Source organism: Amphiprion ocellaris, chromosome 6, assembly GCF_022539595.1.
Source record: "Amphiprion ocellaris isolate individual 3 ecotype Okinawa chromosome 6, ASM2253959v1, whole genome shotgun sequence".
Classification (NCBI taxonomy): domain Eukaryota; kingdom Metazoa; phylum Chordata; class Actinopteri; family Pomacentridae; genus Amphiprion; species Amphiprion ocellaris.
Genome location: NC_072771.1, coordinates 26,230,678 through 26,252,468, shown reverse-complemented (window position 1 = coordinate 26,252,468; position 21,791 = coordinate 26,230,678). Strand labels below are relative to the sequence as shown.

Here is a 21,791-nt window from a genome sequence, read left to right as displayed (position 1 = left end):
ATTACAGCTGACCATTTTCCAAAATGTTTTATATTTTCATTTTAAGCTTTGAAAGAAAATCCTCCTAATCCAAAAAGTTACAATACTGCAGCTCTGACCAGGGACTGCTTTAAAGAAGCATCTATGCAATGATGAAACATCTCAAAAAAAGCAGTTAAGAGTTGTCTCTGCTATTAGATTCTATAGTGGTATAAATTACAATGTGTATCTGACTTAAAATTTTAAAATAGAGCAATGTATTGCTGTGAAGTACACAGGATTTGCATTTTAGGTTGCATGGTTCTTGGCCCATCTGAGCAGCTAACAGCGGACACCACCTACCTTTAGTTTGTAGGCGATGGGGTGAGGGAGCAGGTTGCGGAGCAGGATGGAAGGCCACAGGTGAAGCACAAAGGGCACGTCAAAGTTTTCCCCAGCACCTCCAGTGTCTTTAATTGTCACTGCATCCTTTACTGGCACAATGTTGACCGTCATCACACCACCCTGATCTCCACGGCGACGACAGGTCTGCTGCAGGTGCGTCTCAGGCTGCTGGTTGCTGACATCCTCGTAACTGAAGCCCTCTGAGCACTCAAACTGCTCTTCTTCACCGTCAGCTTGATCATCCGTTATCGGCTGAAGGCTGAGTTCAGACCTGATGGGGACGGCAAAGAGTAAATATTGGTGAATGAGAGAACGTATGATTAAGGGAGAGAGGGAAAAGGACAAAAAAAAGAGGCGCTGTCTAAGATGTGTACATAAACGTGCAGGTCTGTTCATGTGTTTGTCCTCACCGATAAGAGTCCAGAGGCACACAGAACTCCTCAGTAGGAAGAGCTGTACCCAGACATGTTGGTCCTTCAAAAACTTTGAACGGTATTGAGAAATGATTGATGATCTGCATAAAAACAGAGAAAAACAAGCAAACTCTTGATTAACACCTGCATTTTCAATTGATCTGAAATCCTATTCTAGTTTACAGCATGAAGAACTCTTTTGGTATGTGTGCTTATGATTGTATATTTGAAAAGAATTAAAATCCTTATTCTAACCCAGATGAACTAACCACAAATTAAGCAGGTGATCAATGCACCTTGATGAGAGAGAGCAATTTACAAAATGCAAACCCATTATAAAATACAAGGCTGTCTATTGTACAACATTGTATAATAATGGAATTGAATAAACATAAGTCAAATCATCAAGGATGTACCTGGAAAGGAGAGCGGATCTTGATGTACTTGCTGCCTTCTACAGAGTAAATCTGACAGACCAGGAAACGAGTGACTCCGGACTCTTTGTGCATTACACTGTACAATCCCCTGCCCACTTTGATCAGAGGGATCACACTGGCTGAGGTGTGGCCCACCGGAGCTGGAAAAAGCAGAGGAAACAAAAGAAGTCAGTAAGGCATACGTTTGGCTTCAGAGTAGTGACATTTTTATTATATTATAAAGTTTGATAGTTTTAAAAGTTGGAGAAAAGATGGAAGAGATAAGCAGGGAGATACAAGTGTTTTATGAGGGACATAAATGTCTTTAACCGTCTTGTAAAGCTGGTTTGTCTGAATCAGTTTTCTGGATTTAAAAGCCTCTGAGAGGTAAGATCAGAAAGTAATTGTTAATGCAATGCAGAATTAATAGAAAACACACTGCAGTGGCTTTGTGTTTACTAGACTTTGTTGCTAGCTCTCTTCATGCAGTAAAACTGTGAATTTAAGGTGCAACTTACTAGGCTGTATGTAGTAGTCCTTTCCACTCAGAGAGATCATAGCTGAGAACTGATCAGACTCTGTTGTGGTTGAATAGTCCATCCCAAGTGTTTCACCATCCTGCAGCTTCACAGTGTTGTTGGTGCTCTGCTGGCCGATAGGACAAAACATCTCACTGTGGCGAACTGATACTGGCAGGCCCAGACGGTTTTTCACTACAAATGGAGCTTCATCCTTTTGAAAACACTCTGCTGTCTGTTTGGCAGCCTCCGCGAATGCCTGGAGAAAGACAAAAACACTCACGTTACATAACCCTAAACCTACCCTTGGACAGGTGTTTTCTGTAAAACTGATGACAGCCCTTCTCTTACCGTGCCCAGGTTACTCAGCATGGCCAGTCCACATTTGGAGAGTGTGATGTTGAGCTGGTCTGTACTGCTGATGACAATAACTGTCTTATAGTCTGGGACCATGAAATCCACTTCATCTGAAACGCCTGTGTACTTTACTGGTTTCTTCTTCATCTGGTTACAGAAGAGTAAAATGTTAGACAGACTCTATGTACTGACGTGTGTCTGTAAGTGTGTTACGTGTGTGTGTTTGCATGTTTATGTATATCACCACCTTCAGTTCCAGCCTCCATGGTCTGAATCCATCTCTAGTCTCATCTTCTAACGGTTCCAGCAGCGGCTCCCACACTCCCATCACCTCATTGTAATAGTGAACCTAAAGACAAAACACATTATGAATATCAACAGTTCTCTTTTGTTAACAGTCTTAAAGAAAATGTGTCTGATTCCTCTGTACACAGCTGTGCTCGTGTGTGTTACCTCCAGGTTGAGCCCGCTGTGTAAGTCAATGAGCGTGGACCAGTTTTTCACGTCACCGTGGAAGGAGGACTTGGCCAGAAGCATGGGGATAGTGCGGTGTCCGACACCAGCCTCCAGAGTCAGACAGATTGATCTGATGGTCACCTGCAGTGATGCAGAATGAATGATATAGCTTAACCTTAAATATCAAGCTATCAATTATTGTGTGCAGGGAATAGAATACAAAAAAAGGTCTGTGATATATCAGGAACTAAAACTATCCTCCACTGGCTTCCTGACCACTTCAACATTGATTTTAAGATTTTATTGTTTGTTTTTGAAGTTTTAAATGGGTTGGCACCACCTTACTTAGCAGAACTCTTGTATCTTGATACCCCAGTTAGAGCACTGAGGGCTGCAACCAGACGCACCTGAAAATGTTTCGAGATCAAAGGTAAAAAACCAGAGGCAATTAAGCCTTTGCAGTAGCTGCTAAAAATCTCTGGTCCAGTTTACTTTTCAATGTTAAAACTGTGCTGGCTGTATAAAATTTTAAAACGCTGTCTAGGACTTCTCTTTTCATTGACATTTAATTTAAGTATGGCCAGACACCCTGACTTTATCTATTACTGAGGTGAATTTTTCTTTCTTTCTTTTTCTTTCTTTCTTTCTTTCTACTAATTGAGTTTTATCTTTTAGTCACTGTGTTTAATTTTTTTATCCTTAACTGCACAGCACTTTGGTTCAAATATTTTGCTAGTAAATGTTTAGTATGAATACATTTGGCTTTAAAACAATCACAACTGTCTATGTCATAGCATACAATCAGCTGTAGAGTATTAGAATTTCAGTTACAATTCAGCCAAATACCTGTAGCGACTCTCCCTGTGGAATCAATGGGACCAGTGACTGCGTGTCTTCATCCCCCTCCTCATCTAGGAACCAGAGCTTGAGCTCCTTCCAGCTTCGTTTCTCCCACAGGTCCACAGGAACAGGGCTGTCCAGCTCCTCAGGTGTCTCTGCTGTGGGAGTCAGTGCTGACTGGATGGTAATTACTGTATTGATGATGATTGGAGATACCTGGACAGAGAGTGGGACAGCAGGGACATGAAACTGTTCTATAGCAAATCCAGTTTCACATGATGCCACAGTTTCCATCAACAATATCTGACAAAAACCTGCTGCTACTGCTACTGCAAAGCAGGCATTTGAAAGCTGTCGTTATTAGCATTACTGGTGAATGTAAGATGGTGTGAGCAGACATACTGGCTGAAGTGGATGAATACAAAGCAGATAGTTACTCTGTTTAAAGTGCTGCATGAGTGGCATCCTGTTGCTGCAGTTCAAAGCTAAACATTTCTTCTCTTTTCCTTTATTTAACTTGATATCTTTAGTATTTTTTTATTCTGTGCATTATCTTTCTACATTTGAAAAAAGTTGTAAAGGGAGAATTTCTTGTGTATTTTTATTTCTTTCAACTGATGATCTCCTTTGCTGCTGCAACACTGAAAATGTTTCCACTGTCAGTTTAATAAAGGCTTATCTAATTTTACCTCATTTCATCTTATCTTATCTTAGTTAAGCAAGTGACAGGTTGATTTATAAAAAAAAGTACAGTTAGTTCACTGTAAAAAAAAAAAAGCTGTTCATTTGCTAACAACATGGCATTTAGATGGAACAACTAAAAAAAAAGTATCTCTTGGATTTGAGGAAACACATTTCATTTAATACCTGGACTCAGAATGTGTAATAATAATAATAACAATAACAATAACAATAATAATAATAACAACAACAACAATAATAATAATAATAATAATAATAATAATAATAATAATAATAATAATAATAATAATAATAATAATAATAATAATAATAATAATAATAATAATAATAACAACAATACCTTCAGTGACAGTGCGTTGATGGAGACCTCCATAGCCTGAGGGGAGGTTGAAGACTGAGTACTCTCAAAGAACACCTGACACGGCTGCAGTACTGTGGTCACATTGTGTCTCCTTTTCTCTCTTAAGAAGGGACACGCCACCACCTGCAGTAGCCATAAACAAAATCAAACACTTTTTATATTATAGTGGGTACTGTTACTGAATATTGAAACTACATGCATCCATACACAAGTTTTAAATTCTATGAAAATCTGGTTTTCTGCATTACATTACAGTCAAAACATGAACCTTGAGGTCCTTGATAACAGCAGTCGTCTGTGATCCAGCTGTGCCACTTTTCATCAGTAGCTCACACTGTGTGGTCATCACCAGGGCCGGGGCGTCAGCACGCGTCAGGTCAGCCACAAACACAATCTCTGGGTTACGCACCACAACATTCATCTCTGTCTTTGACACCACAGCTGGAGTTGTAGCTGAAAGCATGAAGTTGTCACATAGGTCATCAGGCACGTCAATTCAATAGAATTCAATATATTAAACTTTTAAATTTGTAATGCACATCTTTAACATAAAAATGCAAAAGCAAAACAAGGCTGGACATATGGTAGTTTGACTGTCGGTGTCTGATTGAGAGAACTTGTAGATAAATAATAGCATTTTGCAATATACTGTTAGCTAACAAATTAAACTGATAAGGTCCACTTACTGGACTCTTTAGATGTGACAGAGGAGTTAATGTTCTTTTTCTCTCCAGCACCAGAACTGTTCTTAGGCTGTGGCACTTGAGCAAAGCCCTGCTGGGTGGCCTTAAGAAAGATGTCTGCTACTGTGAGCAGGAACTCCATGCTGGCACACAGGTACACATCCTGCACCACTGTGTCTAAAGTGGTGCCATCACGGCCCTGACGATAGTTCACCTCAACCATCATGTTCTGTTCTGCACCAGGACGCAGTGCCATCATCCTGGGAAAGCACATGAAAGGGCTGTGAGTGAAGAATAAGTAGTGAACACAATATAATAATTCCTCTTACATCACACCAATCAGTGGAGAAACAGAAACTATTTTATGATAATTATTTTTATAATATGACTATTATGTGTTACTAGGTGACAGAGAAAAGCCTATTATCTCAGTGTTAAGAGTCCTGGTGTGTATATTGAACCTTGGAGTGACCATCTTGATTTTTGGCCTCTTGTCATCTAGAAGGCATGTGGAGAGTCGAACTGAGGCCTTCATTGAACTGTCAGAGAACATGTGGACGGAGGTGGAGATGGTGCCCAGCGTAAACTCAGCAAGTTTCAGCTGCTCATCATGTGAGTCTAACGGCAGTATCTGTTAAACAACAAACAGGCTCTGTTTGTTACATGTCTAATGTAATAAAGATGGACAAGCCTAATAATATAATGTAGTCATCACTTGTCCCTGTCTTAGCATGTATGAGTGTGTGTCTTTACCTCGTTTTCATTGGGGCTGTACACTACCACCGTCATGGAGTCAAACTTGAAGTCTACTTTGAGCGTGCTCTTCAGTTTGCTGTTTTTCTGTGTCTCCACAACAGCAGCTGTCACCACTGTGTTACCTACAACGATGTTATCACAACACAGAGCACAGGTTTAAGAAGCTTACTGGGTCTTGGCCATAATTGGCACAAAATATTTCCTAGTCTACAAAAACACATTTTCAGATTTCATGCCTGAAATCTGTCAAACTCTAATATGTTTATAGTTTATGGAAAAAAAGTTTATCAGCACAAGGTTTGCAAATTATTTGTCTAATTTTTAGAACCGCTATACGCACATAAACAGAAATATGCATCTACAAGTCCTTACTGTTTGTTGGTCCATTGGTTCCAGAGTCCTGGGATTCTTTGTTGGATACAGAGTCAGAGGAGCGGTCGGTGGGGGGCAGAGCAGCTGGAGGTGGAACAGCATCAGACTTTTCTGACAGGTTCTCACTCAGAGTCCTCAGAACCACAATCATGTCGTCCTGACAGAGGATCAGCTGTTGGGAAGATCCATAACGTGATTATTACTATACCTGTAACTATACTTGTTAAAACACGTTTTCATTTCAATACTCACTGTAAGCCACTCTAAGACATACAGGCAAGGATAAAGAACATACAATTTGTCAGTAAATAAAAAATAATATCCACATGTCAATAATGAATTTGTCAGGTTTCATTTCAAATGAAAATAAATTAAGTTATTGAAAAAAAGGGAAGTTGCTATTAATCAGTCATTCGTTCTCGTGCTATTATACATCACTACTCACACTCATGGGCTTTAGATGAGCAGTGATCCCTATGTCAGGTATGCTGTGGTACCAGTTGGATGACAGATTTCTCTGAATTTCTAAGTCCAGGCTGACGGGCTTCAGCAGCTGGGTCTCTCCCTGAAAACCTTCATTTATGTACGTTGTTCTAGAAGAAACAGCAACACAATAGTCATTAGAAAAGCTATTCCATCTGGAGCCTACCCCAGCTGACTTAAGACGAAGGCAGGGGACACCTGGACAGGTCACCAGTCTATCCTAGGGTACACATAGAGACAAACAAGCACTCTCACATTCACACCTACGGTCAATTTAGAATCACCAGTTAAGGTCAGCATGTGTTTGGACTGTGGGAGGAAGCGGGGGTACCCAGAGAAAACCCACACATGCAAAGGGAGAATATGAAAATTCTACACAAAAGGATCCCAGGCCCAGGCCAGGATGCGAACTGGGGATCTTCCAGCTGTGAGGTGATGGTGCTAACCACCAATCCACTGTGCAGTCCTAGAAAAGTTTTTGTTATTGTAAAATCAATCACACAGGCAAATAAAAATGTATTTACAGATCACTAATAAATCAATATCAGGCTGACCTGTACATCTTGAGGTCAGTCAGTCTCACTGTCATTATATCGACAACAGGCGGGATCTTTGCGTCACTTTTAAAGGGCTGCTTAGCAAAATAGTTCTTGACGGACAGGAGACCAAGGTCAGCAACAATGACATTTGAGGAAGAGGATGACTGGGGGAGGAAGATGATGGGTGCATTAAAGTGGACGTTAAGGGCGATCCGAGTGCTCCGCTCTGCCAGTTCCTTCACTCCTGATGCTGCCTTTTCAGCAGCCTGGACTGTCACCTCAGCCAGTGCCTCTTTAGCCTCCTGGAAGTTGTTGATGAATGCCTGAACAAGAAAGAACAGAAAACAACAAATTGAAGGAGAGAAATTCATAAGAGCTGGAATGCAGAAATAAATAAGAGCAAGGTAAGTTCATATGTATTGTATATATATTGAATAAACATATTTCGAGTGAAGTAAATATAAAATAGCGGTGATTAACAATTATGTCAGCAAATGTGATTCTTACCAGAATGGAAGAGACAAACTTGTTGAGGTAGATGACCTGAATGCAGCCCACTGTCAGAGAGACAGAGGTATCAACTTTAGACATGTCCAGATAGGCGTCTCCTTCTGTTGCATCTGTATAGTTTATCATTCGGAAGGCAAACACTTCCTTATCTGCTATAGACACAGCCTGAGGAAGGAAAGGGAGAAACAAAATTCAGAGTTAAAATGATCAGAAATTGATGGAGAGAGCAATATGAATCATCAGTCAGTTACTATTTTTATACAGAGCTAAGTGGTCAAAATTTAAGAATACCAGAAACACAAGATAAAAACACAGAAAGAAATGTAATATAAATGTAGAATTATTACTGAACAAAGCAAACAGTATAGTAAACATGCATAGCATCAAGTACAATACCATGAGGATAAGCCCTTTGCAGTTTGTACCTTCTTGTAAAAGGCATCTTTATTGCAGTCTAGGATCACAATGTTCTTCAGGTTGGCCAGAACCTCCATCTCCTTCTTTCTCATCAGGACCTCAGAAACCAGACCTAGACAGTTAAGAAATTAATGCAACATTGTTTTGTTAAGGTTTTTTTTTCTTGTTTTCTTTCCCATTTCCAATTTTGTGCAATACATGAAGAATCAATTCAGAAAAGTAAATAAAGCATTTATACTAGCAACAAGAATGTTGTAGAGAACAACCCGCAGCACAGTTCCCTCCATACCTTCAATACCGATCTCAGAGATCCTGGCTTTTTCTCCTCGAATGAAAACTTTTAGGCAGTGGAGATCAGCCCTGATATGCAAATTAACCACATCTGCAAATTTTGAACTCTTTGAAGCTGTGGAAAGAAGGTGAAGAGAGATAAAAAGTGAGTATTTAAAGGCAGATACTGAAGCTGACCATGCAAGAATTATGTCTTTGTAATATTTAATCTTTGCGATTGGTCTGAATATGTCAAATCAATTTCATGATGCATCAAAATGTCTGCATCAGCTACGCTATCATCAATGTGTATCACAGAGGTTTCAAATTGTGAGATGATAATAGACAGTAATGATAGTATCAGTTACATTTTTTCCTGGTTACAGTGGTTTCCTCCTTCTTCTCTCCCTCCTTTTCTCCCTCTCCCTCATCCTCCTCAGGGATGGTGGGGAGCTCCTCCTGCCCTCCTTCTTTCTTAGTGGAAGGAGGAAGGAGATTGTTGAGGAAGTTCATGGCATTGAGGAGAGCCTCCGTATGGAGATGAACATCCAGGGATGAGAAAGTCACCTGATGAGGGAAAATGGAAAAAATATTAGTGAAGACCGAAAAACTGGCCCCTCTGCTATTCTTAGGTGCCAAATACCATGGTACTGCTCTTTTACATAATATTAATGATTTAACAGCATAAAAAACAAAATGATGTAGGATATAGGATTGTCTTTATCTTACAGCACTGAAGCCATACTTGATAAGCAAACACCACAAAATGTGACATTACAGACCAAGCTGTACAGCCATGATACACATTTTCTCAATCATTAGACAGCAAAAACAAAAAATGACAAAGCATTTAAATTGTAATTGCAGGTTCTTTAAAATCCCTTCACCTTGATGAGCTGCTCTGTATTGTTGTGTTGGGTCTTGAACTCAGGACCATTCTTATCAGCCTACACAGGACATAAAACTGTTAAGGAGAGAGCCATTTACTAGTATTTTGAAGACATTTGCTGGAAATTATATTCTATTTCAATGTAAGTCATCCCAAGTACTTTGATGTACTCCAGGGTGAGTAGGTCAACTTCAGTGTTGTCTAAAGTGGTGATGAGCTGAACTTGCTTGTCTTCAGAATCTACACAAGAAGAGAACAAATGAAACATATTAAATAAAAATTGAAGACGACTCCCCTGACTTGATTAACAAACTCTTATTAAAATGTTTGTAATTGCCAAATGTTGACCAAAAACCATGCTGCAAAGAAAGTCTGGGTTAACATAAAGTCCTGCTTGTATTTACTGACCCATGTATTCAGGACACTTGAGGCAGATCTCTCGCAAGTAGGTGTTAGATGTCATGTCAAAAGTGCGCAGTTTCAGCTCAGTGCCCAAACCCTCTATGTCCAAGTGAAGCACTGTGACCTCCTGAGCACCAGAGAGACGACAGAGCTGAATGGAAAACTGGATGAACAAAGAGGACACGGAGACAGAAAACATACAAAGAGACAAAGGAAACCTATATTAGAATAACGCAAAACACAAAATGCATCACCAAAATACAGGGTGCTGTAAGAATAGGAAAACTAAATAAAGACAATGCGAAAAAAAACAGTTTGTAAAGACAAAAAGTTTCACATTTGCACTGCTCATTACTGAAACTGCACGAGGACAAACTAAACACAAAATATCCATTTAACTTTCAAAAAGCAAAGGAATCCAGTACAAATAAATACAACATATCCAACACTGGATCTCAAAAATGGCTAAATCTGAAGTCAATATGAAAAAAAATTTAAATGTGAAAAAAGATTAAGGCTATGTTTGCCATCTAATTCACCAGGACCATTCCATACCTCGCTGATCTCAAATGTCAAGATTAAATCAGTCATGTTCTTCTGAGTGTCTTCCTTGAGGAGACTTCTTCTTTTGCTTAAATCTGCGTAGCGCAGCGGCATGGGATTGTCTGGGAAGAATGGTTTATCTCCGATGGGAGAGCTGGGTGCATCAAAGAACAAATCTTCCTCTGATCCTGAGAAATGACAAAAACATAAAAACACACAATGGCTCATTTGTTATTGGACTACACGCATTACATGCACTCAGTGGCAGGAGCAACACAGATCCAGTAGAACAGGGTGGAAGGTTGCATTCATGAGCAGTGAGCACAACTGATTCTCACCTAGTGAGGTGATGCTGATGGTCTCACATGACTCGAAAATGAGAGAGGAGCGTTGGTCAGCTAAGTTCAAAGGTCTTCTAGGAGTGAGCTGAGGGGTGTACGACTGTTTTGACTATGGAGGAAAGAACACCAAAAATTAACTACACCAAAAAATTGCATTACACACTTAAAGAATTTAATAATTACTATTATTACTAAACTCCACTGTGATCATCAATTGGCAATTATTTCATGTTATCATTGCATTTTAGAATATTTACTATGAAAAACAACAATACCTACTTGTCAGTTAAAGATATGAGAACTGCAGTAAATTGAAGAAGAAAATCGTTTTAATGTTATCTCTTAATAATTCATCTGATCTTCACAAAATGCATAGTCTTACCTTTGAAGATGAGGATGTAGCAGTGTTTCGTGCAGGAGGTCTGCTCTCAGGCAGTGGGATACTTTCTACCAGCTCCAGAACTCTTCGAAGTTTTTTATCAGAAATGCGAAGAGACAACAGAGGAAGCTCTCCAGACATCTTGTACCTAAAACACACACAGAGACATTAAAACACAAAGATACACACAAACCCATGAACTTTCAATTTTAGTCAGCCCAACATTCTTAAATGTCGTTTTTACAACTTAAAAATTAACCACAGGATATGTCTTTTCTGATATGTTTTCTGTCTGTAGTAGTTTTGGTAAAACTATATTTTCTTACCTAAGAATGATTTTGCTGTCAGGAGCTCTTAGTTTGTTGACCAGGTATATTCAAAAAAACTACACACTTACTTTGCCATGCGGGAGTCTTTGACGACCATCGCCCTGCTGAAAACCACTTTGAGATCCACTGGCTCCAGGATGTGGAGTGGTGACTGTTTCTGTTTACGAGCCTTTTTCCAGTCGCCATCTATCACACACATAAAAAATGTTTTACATTTCAATTGGCTCCTCATACACACAAACCAAAATAGAAAGTCTTCCTGCTGGAGCAGTGTTTGCATGTATGATCAAACAAACTGCATTGACCTCACCGTGTGCTTGTGTGCGTGTGTGTACCTGGTTTGCTATATAGGAACTGCAGGCTGCTCAGCTGTATGTCAAAGCTATCATATGCTCTGGAGATGATGTCTTCAATATTACTGGAGCCCACTGACAGCTGAGGCAGATGCTTCTTGCTTTGACTGGACATCTGAAAAATCCATTGATAAGGAAAGTTTCAAACTCTGATTGTAACTGTAATGCCTTCATATGAAACAACACAAATGGTCAAAAATCTACCACTTGACACTTTCTTACCTGGAAGTGTCCAAGATCCAAAAGCACAATGTTCTGGGTGCCATTGTAAAAGCCAGTCTGTGGAATGATGACGTAGGAGGCCATCAAGTTCACCTTCAGGTCGAGAACTTTCTGTGTTTCGATCACGTACATTAAACCTAAAAAAAAATGTTATCAAGTTATCAATAGCGGCCACAACATGTTACACTACTAAAAATAAACAATGTTGAGGTTTTGTTAACATAAAACCTCAACATACATCACAGTCGGTATTATGTGTGTAATATACTTTAAAACAGTACCAATTTTATTCTAGACCTTTAATTGATTAATTGTTTTTTTGTACTGACTAGATTGCACACACCATACCAGAGAAAAAAACAATGCAGATGCACAGAACAGCAGCTTCACTTGATGCATTTTGCACACTTCCTACTGTTTCCTACTAGAAAACAATCAATCAAGAAAAAGAAAAAGTAATCGTAACTCTTTCTAACTGTACTCTCATAGACCATAGATCTATGGTTAAGTTCAATTTAGCTTGATGGAAAGCATCCTATTAAGTTATTTCAGGTGAAATGTTATTAACTTTAGTGAAAACGTAAGTACTGAATGCACCCAGAGAATCACAGCATTGTGTAAAAAAGCGAGCTTAAAACTTCAGCAAACAAGCTCAGGAAACAATCAGTTTCAAGAGAGTAAACAGGAACACTGTAATCCAACTGACACAGTGGCTGAGGCATGCTGACAGCGTGTAAGCACATTTAAAAGATAAAATAAACCAGTGAAAATGAGGAATGTAAACATTTGCTCGTCAGAGTGTTGACACCAGGCTTGAGATCCTTGAGATCAAGCCTGATAGTACACGTTTTCACATGTTTGTGCAACTGACCGGTGGCTGTTCGGTCTCTGAACTGCTCCAGTTTCATCAGGGTTGCATTGGTGAGTTCATCCAGCTGCAGGTCATCTGGAGGCATGAAGAATGCTGACATGCTGTTCACTGTTATCTGCAGACACCCAAACAGAGAATACATTTAATATGTACCCCTTTCATGTTTTTTATGCTTATACATACAGACACACTCACTCACCGCATCATATATGATTTCCAAGGGTTGTGATTCGACATGAAGCCGCTGGTTTGCACTCTCATCCAGTGGATTGGTCTCAAACAGGATGCAAAGCAGCGGGGTCCCTGCACCTGTAGCTGCCTTCCTTGACGAAAGGAGGGTTGGTGCAGGTCGATCACTGGCCAGGCCAGTGACCTCAAACAGACTAAGTTGTGCTGTGATTCTGATGAAAAAAAGAAAATAAAATTGAATATTAGTGGCAGGATGTTAAAAGATGGTATGCTGTAATACTGGGAGCTAAAGTGATGGCCCACATAAGATACTGTGTAGTAGATTTTGCAGTCAAACAAACTTTTCTTATAGGGATTCAGTGTTAATGAGGACTATTATAATTGACTGACCAAAAGTAAAAATATAATCTGTTTCTAATTTGCTAGCACAGTGCCTTTAAAAAACACATCTAAACATTTCGGGCATGTTGTGTTTTCAAATGAAATGACATCAAGTGAAAAATCTTCTCTTTGCAGGGAATATAAAGCACTAATATAAAAAACAAAAGGTATGACAAACTTTATTGCTTGTGCTCCAGGTCTCTGTGTGAGTGTAGACTGGAGCTCTCCCACAGTCAGTCTGATAATCTCATTTTTGTCCTTGTTGTCTTTGAAGGACACAGACAGCCTCTCCATGTGGAAATTGATTTTCATGTCCTCAAACTAAAAAGAAATGACAGCAGCGGATATAATCAAAGTATCTGATACTGTATTTTGACCTTAGCAACAAAGACATGGACAGTAATGTGTAATTATTTGATGAGTGGGTGTTACAGAGGGACATAACTCACATCTTTTGGCAGGTTGGGATTGGCAGCAGTCTCACTGTATCCGATGGCCATGTAGAGTCTGGATTTCTCTGCAGGGGTTAACAACTCGTCAAAACCTGAAATGGAGAGAAAGGGCAAGAGGAAATTAATTGAAGAGAAAAAATACAAAGACTAAGAAAACACAAGCATTAACTAACAACAACAAAAAAGTGAAGTTGTAAAATTCATACCTTGCTGTTTTTCTACACAGTCTAATGTCTGTTTCCTACACCTTACCTCCAGTCTTGGCCTCTTTTGTTTCTGTTTCAGCCTCTCCTCCCCAGTTCCACATCCAGCTCAACCAACCCTGAGACTCCTCTTCCTCCATCTTCATCCCTGGACGGTAAATACGCAGACCTGCCTTGCTTGCCTGAGGAAGAGAAAAAATTATAACAAATGGCAAAGCAAGATATTTCTTTGCAGCCCACCAATATTTATTAAGATTATATATGAAACAAAGTACTAAATAAACTCTAGCTTGCTGTCAAGAGACATACAGTTCAGAGATAGAAGGAGTATAATAACAATTGACCCAAACAGAGATCATAAAATGTATTACAGTCATTACAGTTTGGAACAATTTCTACAACAGATGCATGGTGAGTACACCAATTGAAGGTGTCCAAAATAGATATGAAATAAAACTTACTTCCACTTCAGCCTGCTGTCTGGCCAGTGTGATGTTAAAAATATCCAAGGATTTCTCTGGCTCCTGAGAATAAAAGCGAGACAAACTGATTAGAGCTTTTAGTAAATTCTTCCTTCTCCATGCAGAAATTGTTAATGGCACCAGAGAAACATGACACCAATAGAGCTGTAGAGAGACAGAAGAATACACCTCATCTGGAATGGCTAGGGCACCTTTACAGTCATATATTATTAAAGTGTTTTCTCTGAAACATAACATCCATTTCCAATGTACTTTAGTCAATCTCCTTATAGGATTGAACACTAGATATGTAAGTAAGTAGGCTGTAATAAAAAGGAAATGAACAACGGAAAGATATTGCAAGGTAGCATCTTTGTAATTAACTACATGCATAATATATTACCTTCGCATTTGATATAGACCTAGAATTACATTTACTGTAGTCATCAAGGTCTTTGCCAGCGTACAACTGAGCAGAAACAAATTTCAATTGCAACTTGAACCAGAAATATTTTAGAAATTAAAGATATCAGCAACAGAATTTCGAATAATGTTAGTGCAAAGTGCAAAGAAGCAATTTCATAATTTTGTCTATCTCAAATCAATACATCACATCACGGGAAATGGAGATGAATGAGGAAAAATGTCTTTGAATAATTAAAGACTCTTCTCCTAATATCATATGAGGTTGTCTATGGTTTAAACATATCAGTCAGTCACAACATTAAAACCAGTGTTTTGGAGGTACAAGGGAGGTCTACACAATAACAGGCAAGGGGTTTTAATGTTTCTGCAGAGTGGTGTGCTTAGATCTTAAGACATAAAGTGGGAAGTGGGACAAATCTAACAGTCAAATAGCCCCACAGGTCACTCTGTCTGACTCCAACCTCCCTTCTTGCTCCTCCACCCTTTCAATCAGTTCAGTTCAGCCCCGTCCTACCTCTAGTTGCTTGAGGAGCTCCTCACTGGGTTTCTTGCTGGTAATCTTTGTCTTGTAGAGCTCTCTGTAGCATTTCACCATCCGCCGGTGCCGGCGAATGTGCTGCCATGACCACATGTGGAGACGTGGCTTTACATCTACCTCCAGGATGCCTGTGATCACATACTTCCACCTGGAATCCAGGAACATACGAGGATATTATCACCATCACAATCTATAATACTAGGTGCACAGCATGCAGTGTTGGTAAGATGTCAAATAGCATGTGGCCATATGGCACTCAAGTGTTTTCTGACCATATGTGGGTATTCTTGTGAACTTGAACCATGGGTCTGTACTTCCTGTATGGCAGGTTTCGTGACATCATATCCACAGAGCCCAGCAGCTCCAAGATGCTAATGTACTAGAAAGACAGGAAGTCAGCAGTTACACAGCAGCAAAGAGTAGCGTTGTGCAACTACCATGTCACATTGTATATCTTCAGCTTCTGTGCTTATCTCTCTCACTTTCTCTCTGTATTAACAAGGCTTTAACAAAAACTATGTTATACACAACACACACATACATACACCTACCTGGGGTCTGTTGAGTTCAATGGCCACCTCACTGAGATTGACCATTAGGTCCACTTTAGGAGAAGAGAAATCCACATCTGACCTGGGATTCATCCGCAGTTTAGCATCCGCTGAGATGGGACGAAAAACTGTAGACCAGCAACAAGAGACAATTTAAAAATATAAATAAAGGAATAATGACATTTCAAGTACCTTTTGAATTATACATAGCTTTATGTTTCTATGAGCAAATAATGGACCTGGTGACATAAATGTTGGTATGTTTTTCCTTAGTAAGCATAGAAATTCAAAAATATGTAAACTAGCATCTATAAGTGAAACCAAAAACAAAATCTGTTGAGATGAGTGGAAAATCTGTTAAAATGTGTTGTTGGTGATGATTCAAGCAGTGTGATTCACATGTTTGTCCAGGCTCTGTAGTGTCAGTCTAAATCATTACATACCAAGTACCAATTCAGTCTCTCTTTACAAAGTATTTCTTCATATATGTGAAGTAAGATGTGGTGTTAACTGGCTTTTATGAGGTTGTCTAGACATAGCTGTGACAGGGAGGCACTCACTGAAGTCGTGGCTGACAGAAAAAGAGTGGCTGATTTCCATGCTGCTCTTGAGACATTGCTAAAAAAAAAAAAAAAAAAAACATAGGAAGAAGATAATAATATTCTTTACGGAACACTTTCTTTGTCTCGCAACATTTTTCCATTTCTTTTTGTTACTGCTTTAAAAACATGCATAGAAGTAAATGATTACAACACACATTTATAAACATTCTATCTAGGCTTGTTCTCAAAGCAAATTGTGACCAATACCTTCACCAAGTGAATTACAGCAAAGACTTTGAAAAGGTTTATGAAAAGGCCCTGTTTACACTGTGACTCGTTTCTTTGAAACTTTTTTGCTGCCTGCAAGTGATCTATGTTCCATGTGCTCGTAATACTGATTTTGTGTCTTCAGTCGTCATGATAAAAAAAGACATGGTTAACTCCAGGCAGGCGGAGACAAGGTACAACCCAGTAATAATACAGTGACTCACCAAGGCTTCATCTGCACTGTGATTGGAGAAGAGTACTGAGTTGACATTCCAGTAGGCAAACAAGTTGTCTAGTTGAACCAACTGAGAAGAATGAGGGAAAAAAATAATGTTGTGAAGCTGCTTACCATGATGATGAAAAGAGCCAACAATGTACAATGGATTCCTAAGTTTGGATTGGGGCCCAAACTTTTAGGGAAATAGACCACTGACAAAAACAATTCATAGAACTGAACTTATTGGTTCAAATCCTCAAAGGGGCGATTTTTTAAATTTAGCTTAACTTTCAATTGACTTGAAGAGGCTAATGCAGTGTCCAAAAATTTGCACTGTTGCACAGAATGCATCTGATATTTCCTATAAAATAGAAATGCTTAGACTACACAGTACAGGTGTAGCTGAAAGTTAAAATGGTTGAATTTCTTACCTTGAAAAAAAGCCTGGAATTCTCATCCAAAAGACTTGGATTCCAATTCTCATCAGATGTCTGTAAAACAAGCAATGAGTTATGGAGGTCTTAAAGGACAACCTTATATTTACATATGTTTTTTTTATTATGTCTGTGTAGTTTCTCATTCATCCAGGTCATGGTTATCCAAAGTTGTTTAAATCAATCCAACTGGACTTTAAGAAAGTTCCTTGAAAACGTTTCACCTCTCATCCAAGAGGCTTCCTCAGAACTGAAGAAGCCTCTTGTATGAGAGGTGAAACGTCTTCAAGGAACTTTCTTAAAGTTTTTTTTATTATGTTCAAGTATTCAGTCATGATATTAAGAACAAGTTAGTTGCTGAATGTAATAAAGCATACAATCTGACAGGCAGGACATTAAAGTACATTACCTGAAGGCTGAGGTTTTTGAGTGATACTCCAAATGACAAAGGACAGTTTGGATTAGTGACCTATGAAAAAAAAATTGATAGCAATAAGAGCAAAGTTGTGTTGGGACTTGATATATTCTGCATGATCCATTGTGTCATTTTTTCATTTGTTTGTTTTTATTTTTTGGGAGGGCGTTTACTAAGTTCATTTTAATTTCAGCAACATATATATTTCTTTTATAAACATACACTACCACTAACTCAGCTTTAATACTTACATCATCTTCATAGCGCACGTGGATGTTAGAGATCTTGACTTGCAGGTTTTTTATGACCTGAGTGACAAGTTTTTCCACAAAGGTGTCTTGCTTCTCTAGCTTGGGGTTCTCTGTCAAATACAAACAAATATGAATGCGAGACCCACTCTGGTCCTGCAGCTTTCCTTAAGTTTTTCTTTAGGAACAACGATTTGAACTCTTGCTCCTTGATAACAAAAAGCCTTCCACAAACCCACACTATCTCTCCCTTAAAGCATACCTCTGTAGTAAGTACATGGATATGTTAAAAGAGCCTTAGCTCTCATTACTGCTGGTTGAATTTTATAGTTAACTAAACATCCTTATAAATATTTCTATCCTTCTTTTTACATGCAGCACAGCATCTCACCATGAGTTGCCAACAGCTTGTCATTTCTAGCTAAACCAGCAGTTCATTTTAACATTTGTTTTGCACATCCTAAGATTCATCCAAAGCACGGGAAGAGCTTCTTTTAAGCACCATTATTAACAAAAAAGCACTCAGAGAGTGCAGTACTCTGCCAAGACTGCTTAGTCGTTGTATGATTTCAGACGGATAAGTCCAGATAAGCCCGCAGTGGTTGATTTATAGTAGAATCGCAATCATGTCATCGTCAACAGGCAGCTGATGTAGTGTTCACTTGTGGTAATAAGTTACAGTGAAGCTGTGCCGCTGTCTCACAACGATACAGAAATCGTTAACAAATCCGTGGATCCAGAACAGAAGCTGCATCACTGACTGCCAAAATCTAAGTAAGGTTCTTGTGTCATTTCTGACCTTCCCTGAAAATTTTATCCAAGTCCGTTCGTCCATTTTTGAGTAATGTTGCAAACGGACAGACAGACAGACAGACAGACAGACAGATGGACAAATGTACGCCGATCGTCACATAACTCTGCCGCATTCCTTGGCGGAGTAATTATGGTTTGATCATAAAACATGCTAAACTTGCTTATTTTAAAATGCTAGAAAGTCATATACAAATTTTTGCTTAAAATGACTATGACAGTGAGAATGGCAATTACATGCTACTGTAAAGCAGATGCTAAAATATCATTCAGTCCTGCTCACCGGACTAATTTGAACTTGTACTCTCATAATTTGAATGCTTTATACTTGCACAACGTCTTAATAGTGTTTATACTTCTACAATAGGACAGCATTTCAACAGGTGAATCAGTCCAGTATCATTAAATACAGATATTTTCCACTACAGGAAAAAAAAGTTCTATTGTGCTCTATTCATGCAGTGTTAAACCATAGAAAATGCAGAGAAAGTGTGAAAACTGCTGGCTGTAAGGACATTCCCAACCACACCATGGCAATGTGACCTAACCCTAACCCTACACACATGTTTACACACACACACAGTCATCTTAAAATCAAAGCTGGACCCTGACCTTGCTCAGCAGCCTTTAGCTTTGTCTCCTCTATCCGCTGTAGCTCCCTCTGACGAGCCTCCTGTAGCTGTTTCTCCTCCTTTTCGGCATCATACTTTATACCTGGAGAAAAAGTGGCCAACAAATGTTATTAATCGTCTGCATGCATCTGAAAACAAAAGAAATAGACAGCAGACATCTTAAAGATCTTGACGTACTTGCCAGGACAAGTACTGTAGAGTCATGAATAAGTGAGAGACCTCTTTTGTCTGATTGTTTGTGCTACATTGTGTTGTGTCTGCTAGTCGAAAAGGTTCCTGATTAGATTCCTGTAGCTAGACCATTCAGCAGCACAGGATGGCTGTGGCTGCACCTTTGTACGTTTTTAAAACACTAAACATAAAATGAGAGGCCTAATCATGTTATCACTGAAATGCAACAGGTTAAAATTCATCAGCCATTGTGTGTGTCAAACAAAACGGTGGTGATTACACTCTATGACTGCTTATGTATTCGATAGATACTGATGGTGATCTTACTTGCTGTGGGGACTATCAGTAGATAGACACCATCCAGTGTGGCCTCGACTGACTGAGTGTAGAGGTTCTTCCATGGAATCTTTAGCTCCAGTCGTCCTGTGAACAGAAAAGTAAAGTAATAAACTGTTCCTCTGTACCAAAGTTGCCAGACAGGGACCAGTAATTAGAACTGTACCTATATGACCGGCTTTCACTTTAAAAGGAATGTCAAGTTGACTCTGCAACAAAGAAACAATAATTACATAACACAAATCTGTAACAAATGCCAGAATGTAATGACAGACTACTATTGCTTACTCACACTTAACTGCAACTTACCAAGGCATTTTCCTTTATTTCAAGATTTGTGAGTACAGCATCACCTACAATGAAAGGAACACTTCATTACTGCCTGCTACATCATTTACCACTTCTAGAAACCTAGTCAAATTGAAACAGGAGGTCTTTGGCCTTTGTCTACTGACTTCAGACAATATGCAGGGTTATGAAGCACACACACCAATAAAATTATTCATCTCACATCTGAAATAATTTACCATAAGACTTAAAACATATACTGAGCAACGTATGTGTCTATTTTTGCATGTCTAACATTTGAAAACTTTGTTTATTATATCTACTAAGAAAAGAAACCGATAAAAAGAAGAAGTTAATACATGTGATTCACTGATGTGTTTAACAAGTGGCTACAGGTTTAGCAGTGGAAGCCTCTCTATGTCACACATAAATTTGTCGGGATAGTGCACAGAGCTTCAGACTTTTGTGGTGTCCGTCCTAAAAAGAGCTCAGCATGAAACCCAGTGGCGAGTTATGACCTGTCCGTGTGAAAGGGTGTGACCTCGAGCTGCTTGCTTCTCTGAAACTCGCAGGACTGCACTCGTCAAACCGCCTTGCAGCAGCAAACAAGGCAACAAAAAGTAACTATAGCAGTCAGAAATTAACAAAGCGTGTTTATCCATCTACAAACTACCCTTGGCTGCAATGTCTCGTTAAGAATGAACAGCTAAAGTGGATTCTACGAAAGAAAAACTGACACTGACAGCTGAGGGAGGCTCTCTCACACGCCTGGTAGCTAACGTCTATTAGCATTTAGCTACAGCTTAGCGAGCGAGCTAGTCAACCAAAACGGCAAACATAAGTTCAGTCACCTCCCCATATGCCGAGCTTCAGCTGCGAGCTGTCTAGGTTGACAACGTAGTCCCCTAAAAATCGGTTGAGGACATCTACCACCAAGCTTTCGAAGACCATTTTGGCGTTTCGTTCATTTGTGTGTCACCATGTTTACATCCTGAGGACTCGCTCGCCTCAACGTCAGATCAGGACGTCGTGCGAAGGGTGGGACCTGACGTCATGACGCACCTGCAACACGATTGGTGACTTCAGGACACAACTAGCACACTCTGCTGCCTGAGGAGGAGGAAAACTGCAGTTATGTTAAATAGTAATAAATACCTTTAAGCAGGCATTTTATGGAAGAATGATATCATGAATGATTTCATAATTCTTCTGGGAAAATGCCATATTCACAAATTCAGTAATAAAAAACCGCACTGGCATAATTTACCAGTGATATGATAGCTGTTCAATTAAGTGAAACATGTTCTGTTTTTAAGTTTTCATGTAAAGCCATTGTCCTGTTCTTCAAAATTAAATATTTTACACATTGTAAGCTAGAAAGTAATGAAATCAATTTGTTTTTAAACACAGTCTGCTTTATCCTCTCTGAGACTTTGTGGTTGGAA

General features: G+C 39.2%; 1 protein-coding gene across 4 annotated transcripts in view; it reads right to left on the bottom strand.

Annotated features, from left to right (window-relative positions):
* The window catches only part of vps13a (vacuolar protein sorting 13 homolog A), a 40,051-nt gene extending 18,687 nt beyond the window's left edge, over positions 1-21,364 (bottom strand). For all 4 annotated transcript variants that reach the window (XM_023280776.3, XM_023280779.3, XM_023280778.3 and 1 more), the window contains exons 1-48: positions 21,198-21,364; positions 20,368-20,411; positions 20,225-20,267; positions 20,050-20,145; positions 19,532-19,633; positions 18,113-18,222; positions 17,856-17,915; positions 17,444-17,503; positions 17,020-17,100; positions 16,547-16,604; positions 15,987-16,114; positions 15,708-15,814; positions 15,412-15,583; positions 14,472-14,534; positions 14,060-14,192; positions 13,805-13,899; positions 13,534-13,676; positions 12,985-13,186; positions 12,786-12,900; positions 11,915-12,051; positions 11,675-11,807; positions 11,408-11,525; positions 11,014-11,158; positions 10,629-10,740; positions 10,303-10,478; positions 9,754-9,910; positions 9,506-9,585; positions 9,344-9,403; positions 8,825-9,023; positions 8,476-8,592; positions 8,195-8,298; positions 7,767-7,934; positions 7,275-7,582; positions 6,683-6,830; positions 6,238-6,409; positions 5,863-5,987; positions 5,571-5,740; positions 5,113-5,369; positions 4,695-4,879; positions 4,406-4,549; positions 3,370-3,579; positions 2,521-2,664; positions 2,315-2,416; positions 2,062-2,214; positions 1,711-1,969; positions 1,193-1,353; positions 774-877; positions 322-634 (exon numbers count right to left, since the gene is read on the bottom strand). In XM_023280776.3, the coding sequence (XP_023136544.2) occupies positions 322-634; positions 774-877; positions 1,193-1,353; positions 1,711-1,969; positions 2,062-2,214; positions 2,315-2,416; positions 2,521-2,664; positions 3,370-3,579; positions 4,406-4,549; positions 4,695-4,879; positions 5,113-5,369; positions 5,571-5,740; positions 5,863-5,987; positions 6,238-6,409; positions 6,683-6,830; positions 7,275-7,582; positions 7,767-7,934; positions 8,195-8,298; positions 8,476-8,592; positions 8,825-9,023; positions 9,344-9,403; positions 9,506-9,585; positions 9,754-9,910; positions 10,303-10,478; positions 10,629-10,740; positions 11,014-11,158; positions 11,408-11,525; positions 11,675-11,807; positions 11,915-12,051; positions 12,786-12,900; positions 12,985-13,186; positions 13,534-13,676; positions 13,805-13,899; positions 14,060-14,192; positions 14,472-14,534; positions 15,412-15,583; positions 15,708-15,814; positions 15,987-16,114; positions 16,547-16,604; positions 17,020-17,100; positions 17,444-17,503; positions 17,856-17,915; positions 18,113-18,222; positions 19,532-19,633; positions 20,050-20,145; positions 20,225-20,267; positions 20,368-20,411; positions 21,198-21,297 (6,573 nt within the window). In that variant the 5' untranslated portion in view covers positions 21,298-21,364. The remainder of the gene's footprint in view (positions 1-321; positions 635-773; positions 878-1,192; positions 1,354-1,710; positions 1,970-2,061; positions 2,215-2,314; positions 2,417-2,520; positions 2,665-3,369; positions 3,580-4,405; positions 4,550-4,694; positions 4,880-5,112; positions 5,370-5,570; positions 5,741-5,862; positions 5,988-6,237; positions 6,410-6,682; positions 6,831-7,274; positions 7,583-7,766; positions 7,935-8,194; positions 8,299-8,475; positions 8,593-8,824; positions 9,024-9,343; positions 9,404-9,505; positions 9,586-9,753; positions 9,911-10,302; positions 10,479-10,628; positions 10,741-11,013; positions 11,159-11,407; positions 11,526-11,674; positions 11,808-11,914; positions 12,052-12,785; positions 12,901-12,984; positions 13,187-13,533; positions 13,677-13,804; positions 13,900-14,059; positions 14,193-14,471; positions 14,535-15,411; positions 15,584-15,707; positions 15,815-15,986; positions 16,115-16,546; positions 16,605-17,019; positions 17,101-17,443; positions 17,504-17,855; positions 17,916-18,112; positions 18,223-19,531; positions 19,634-20,049; positions 20,146-20,224; positions 20,268-20,367; positions 20,412-21,197) is intronic.
* Between the last annotated feature and the right edge of the window lie 427 nt (positions 21,365-21,791).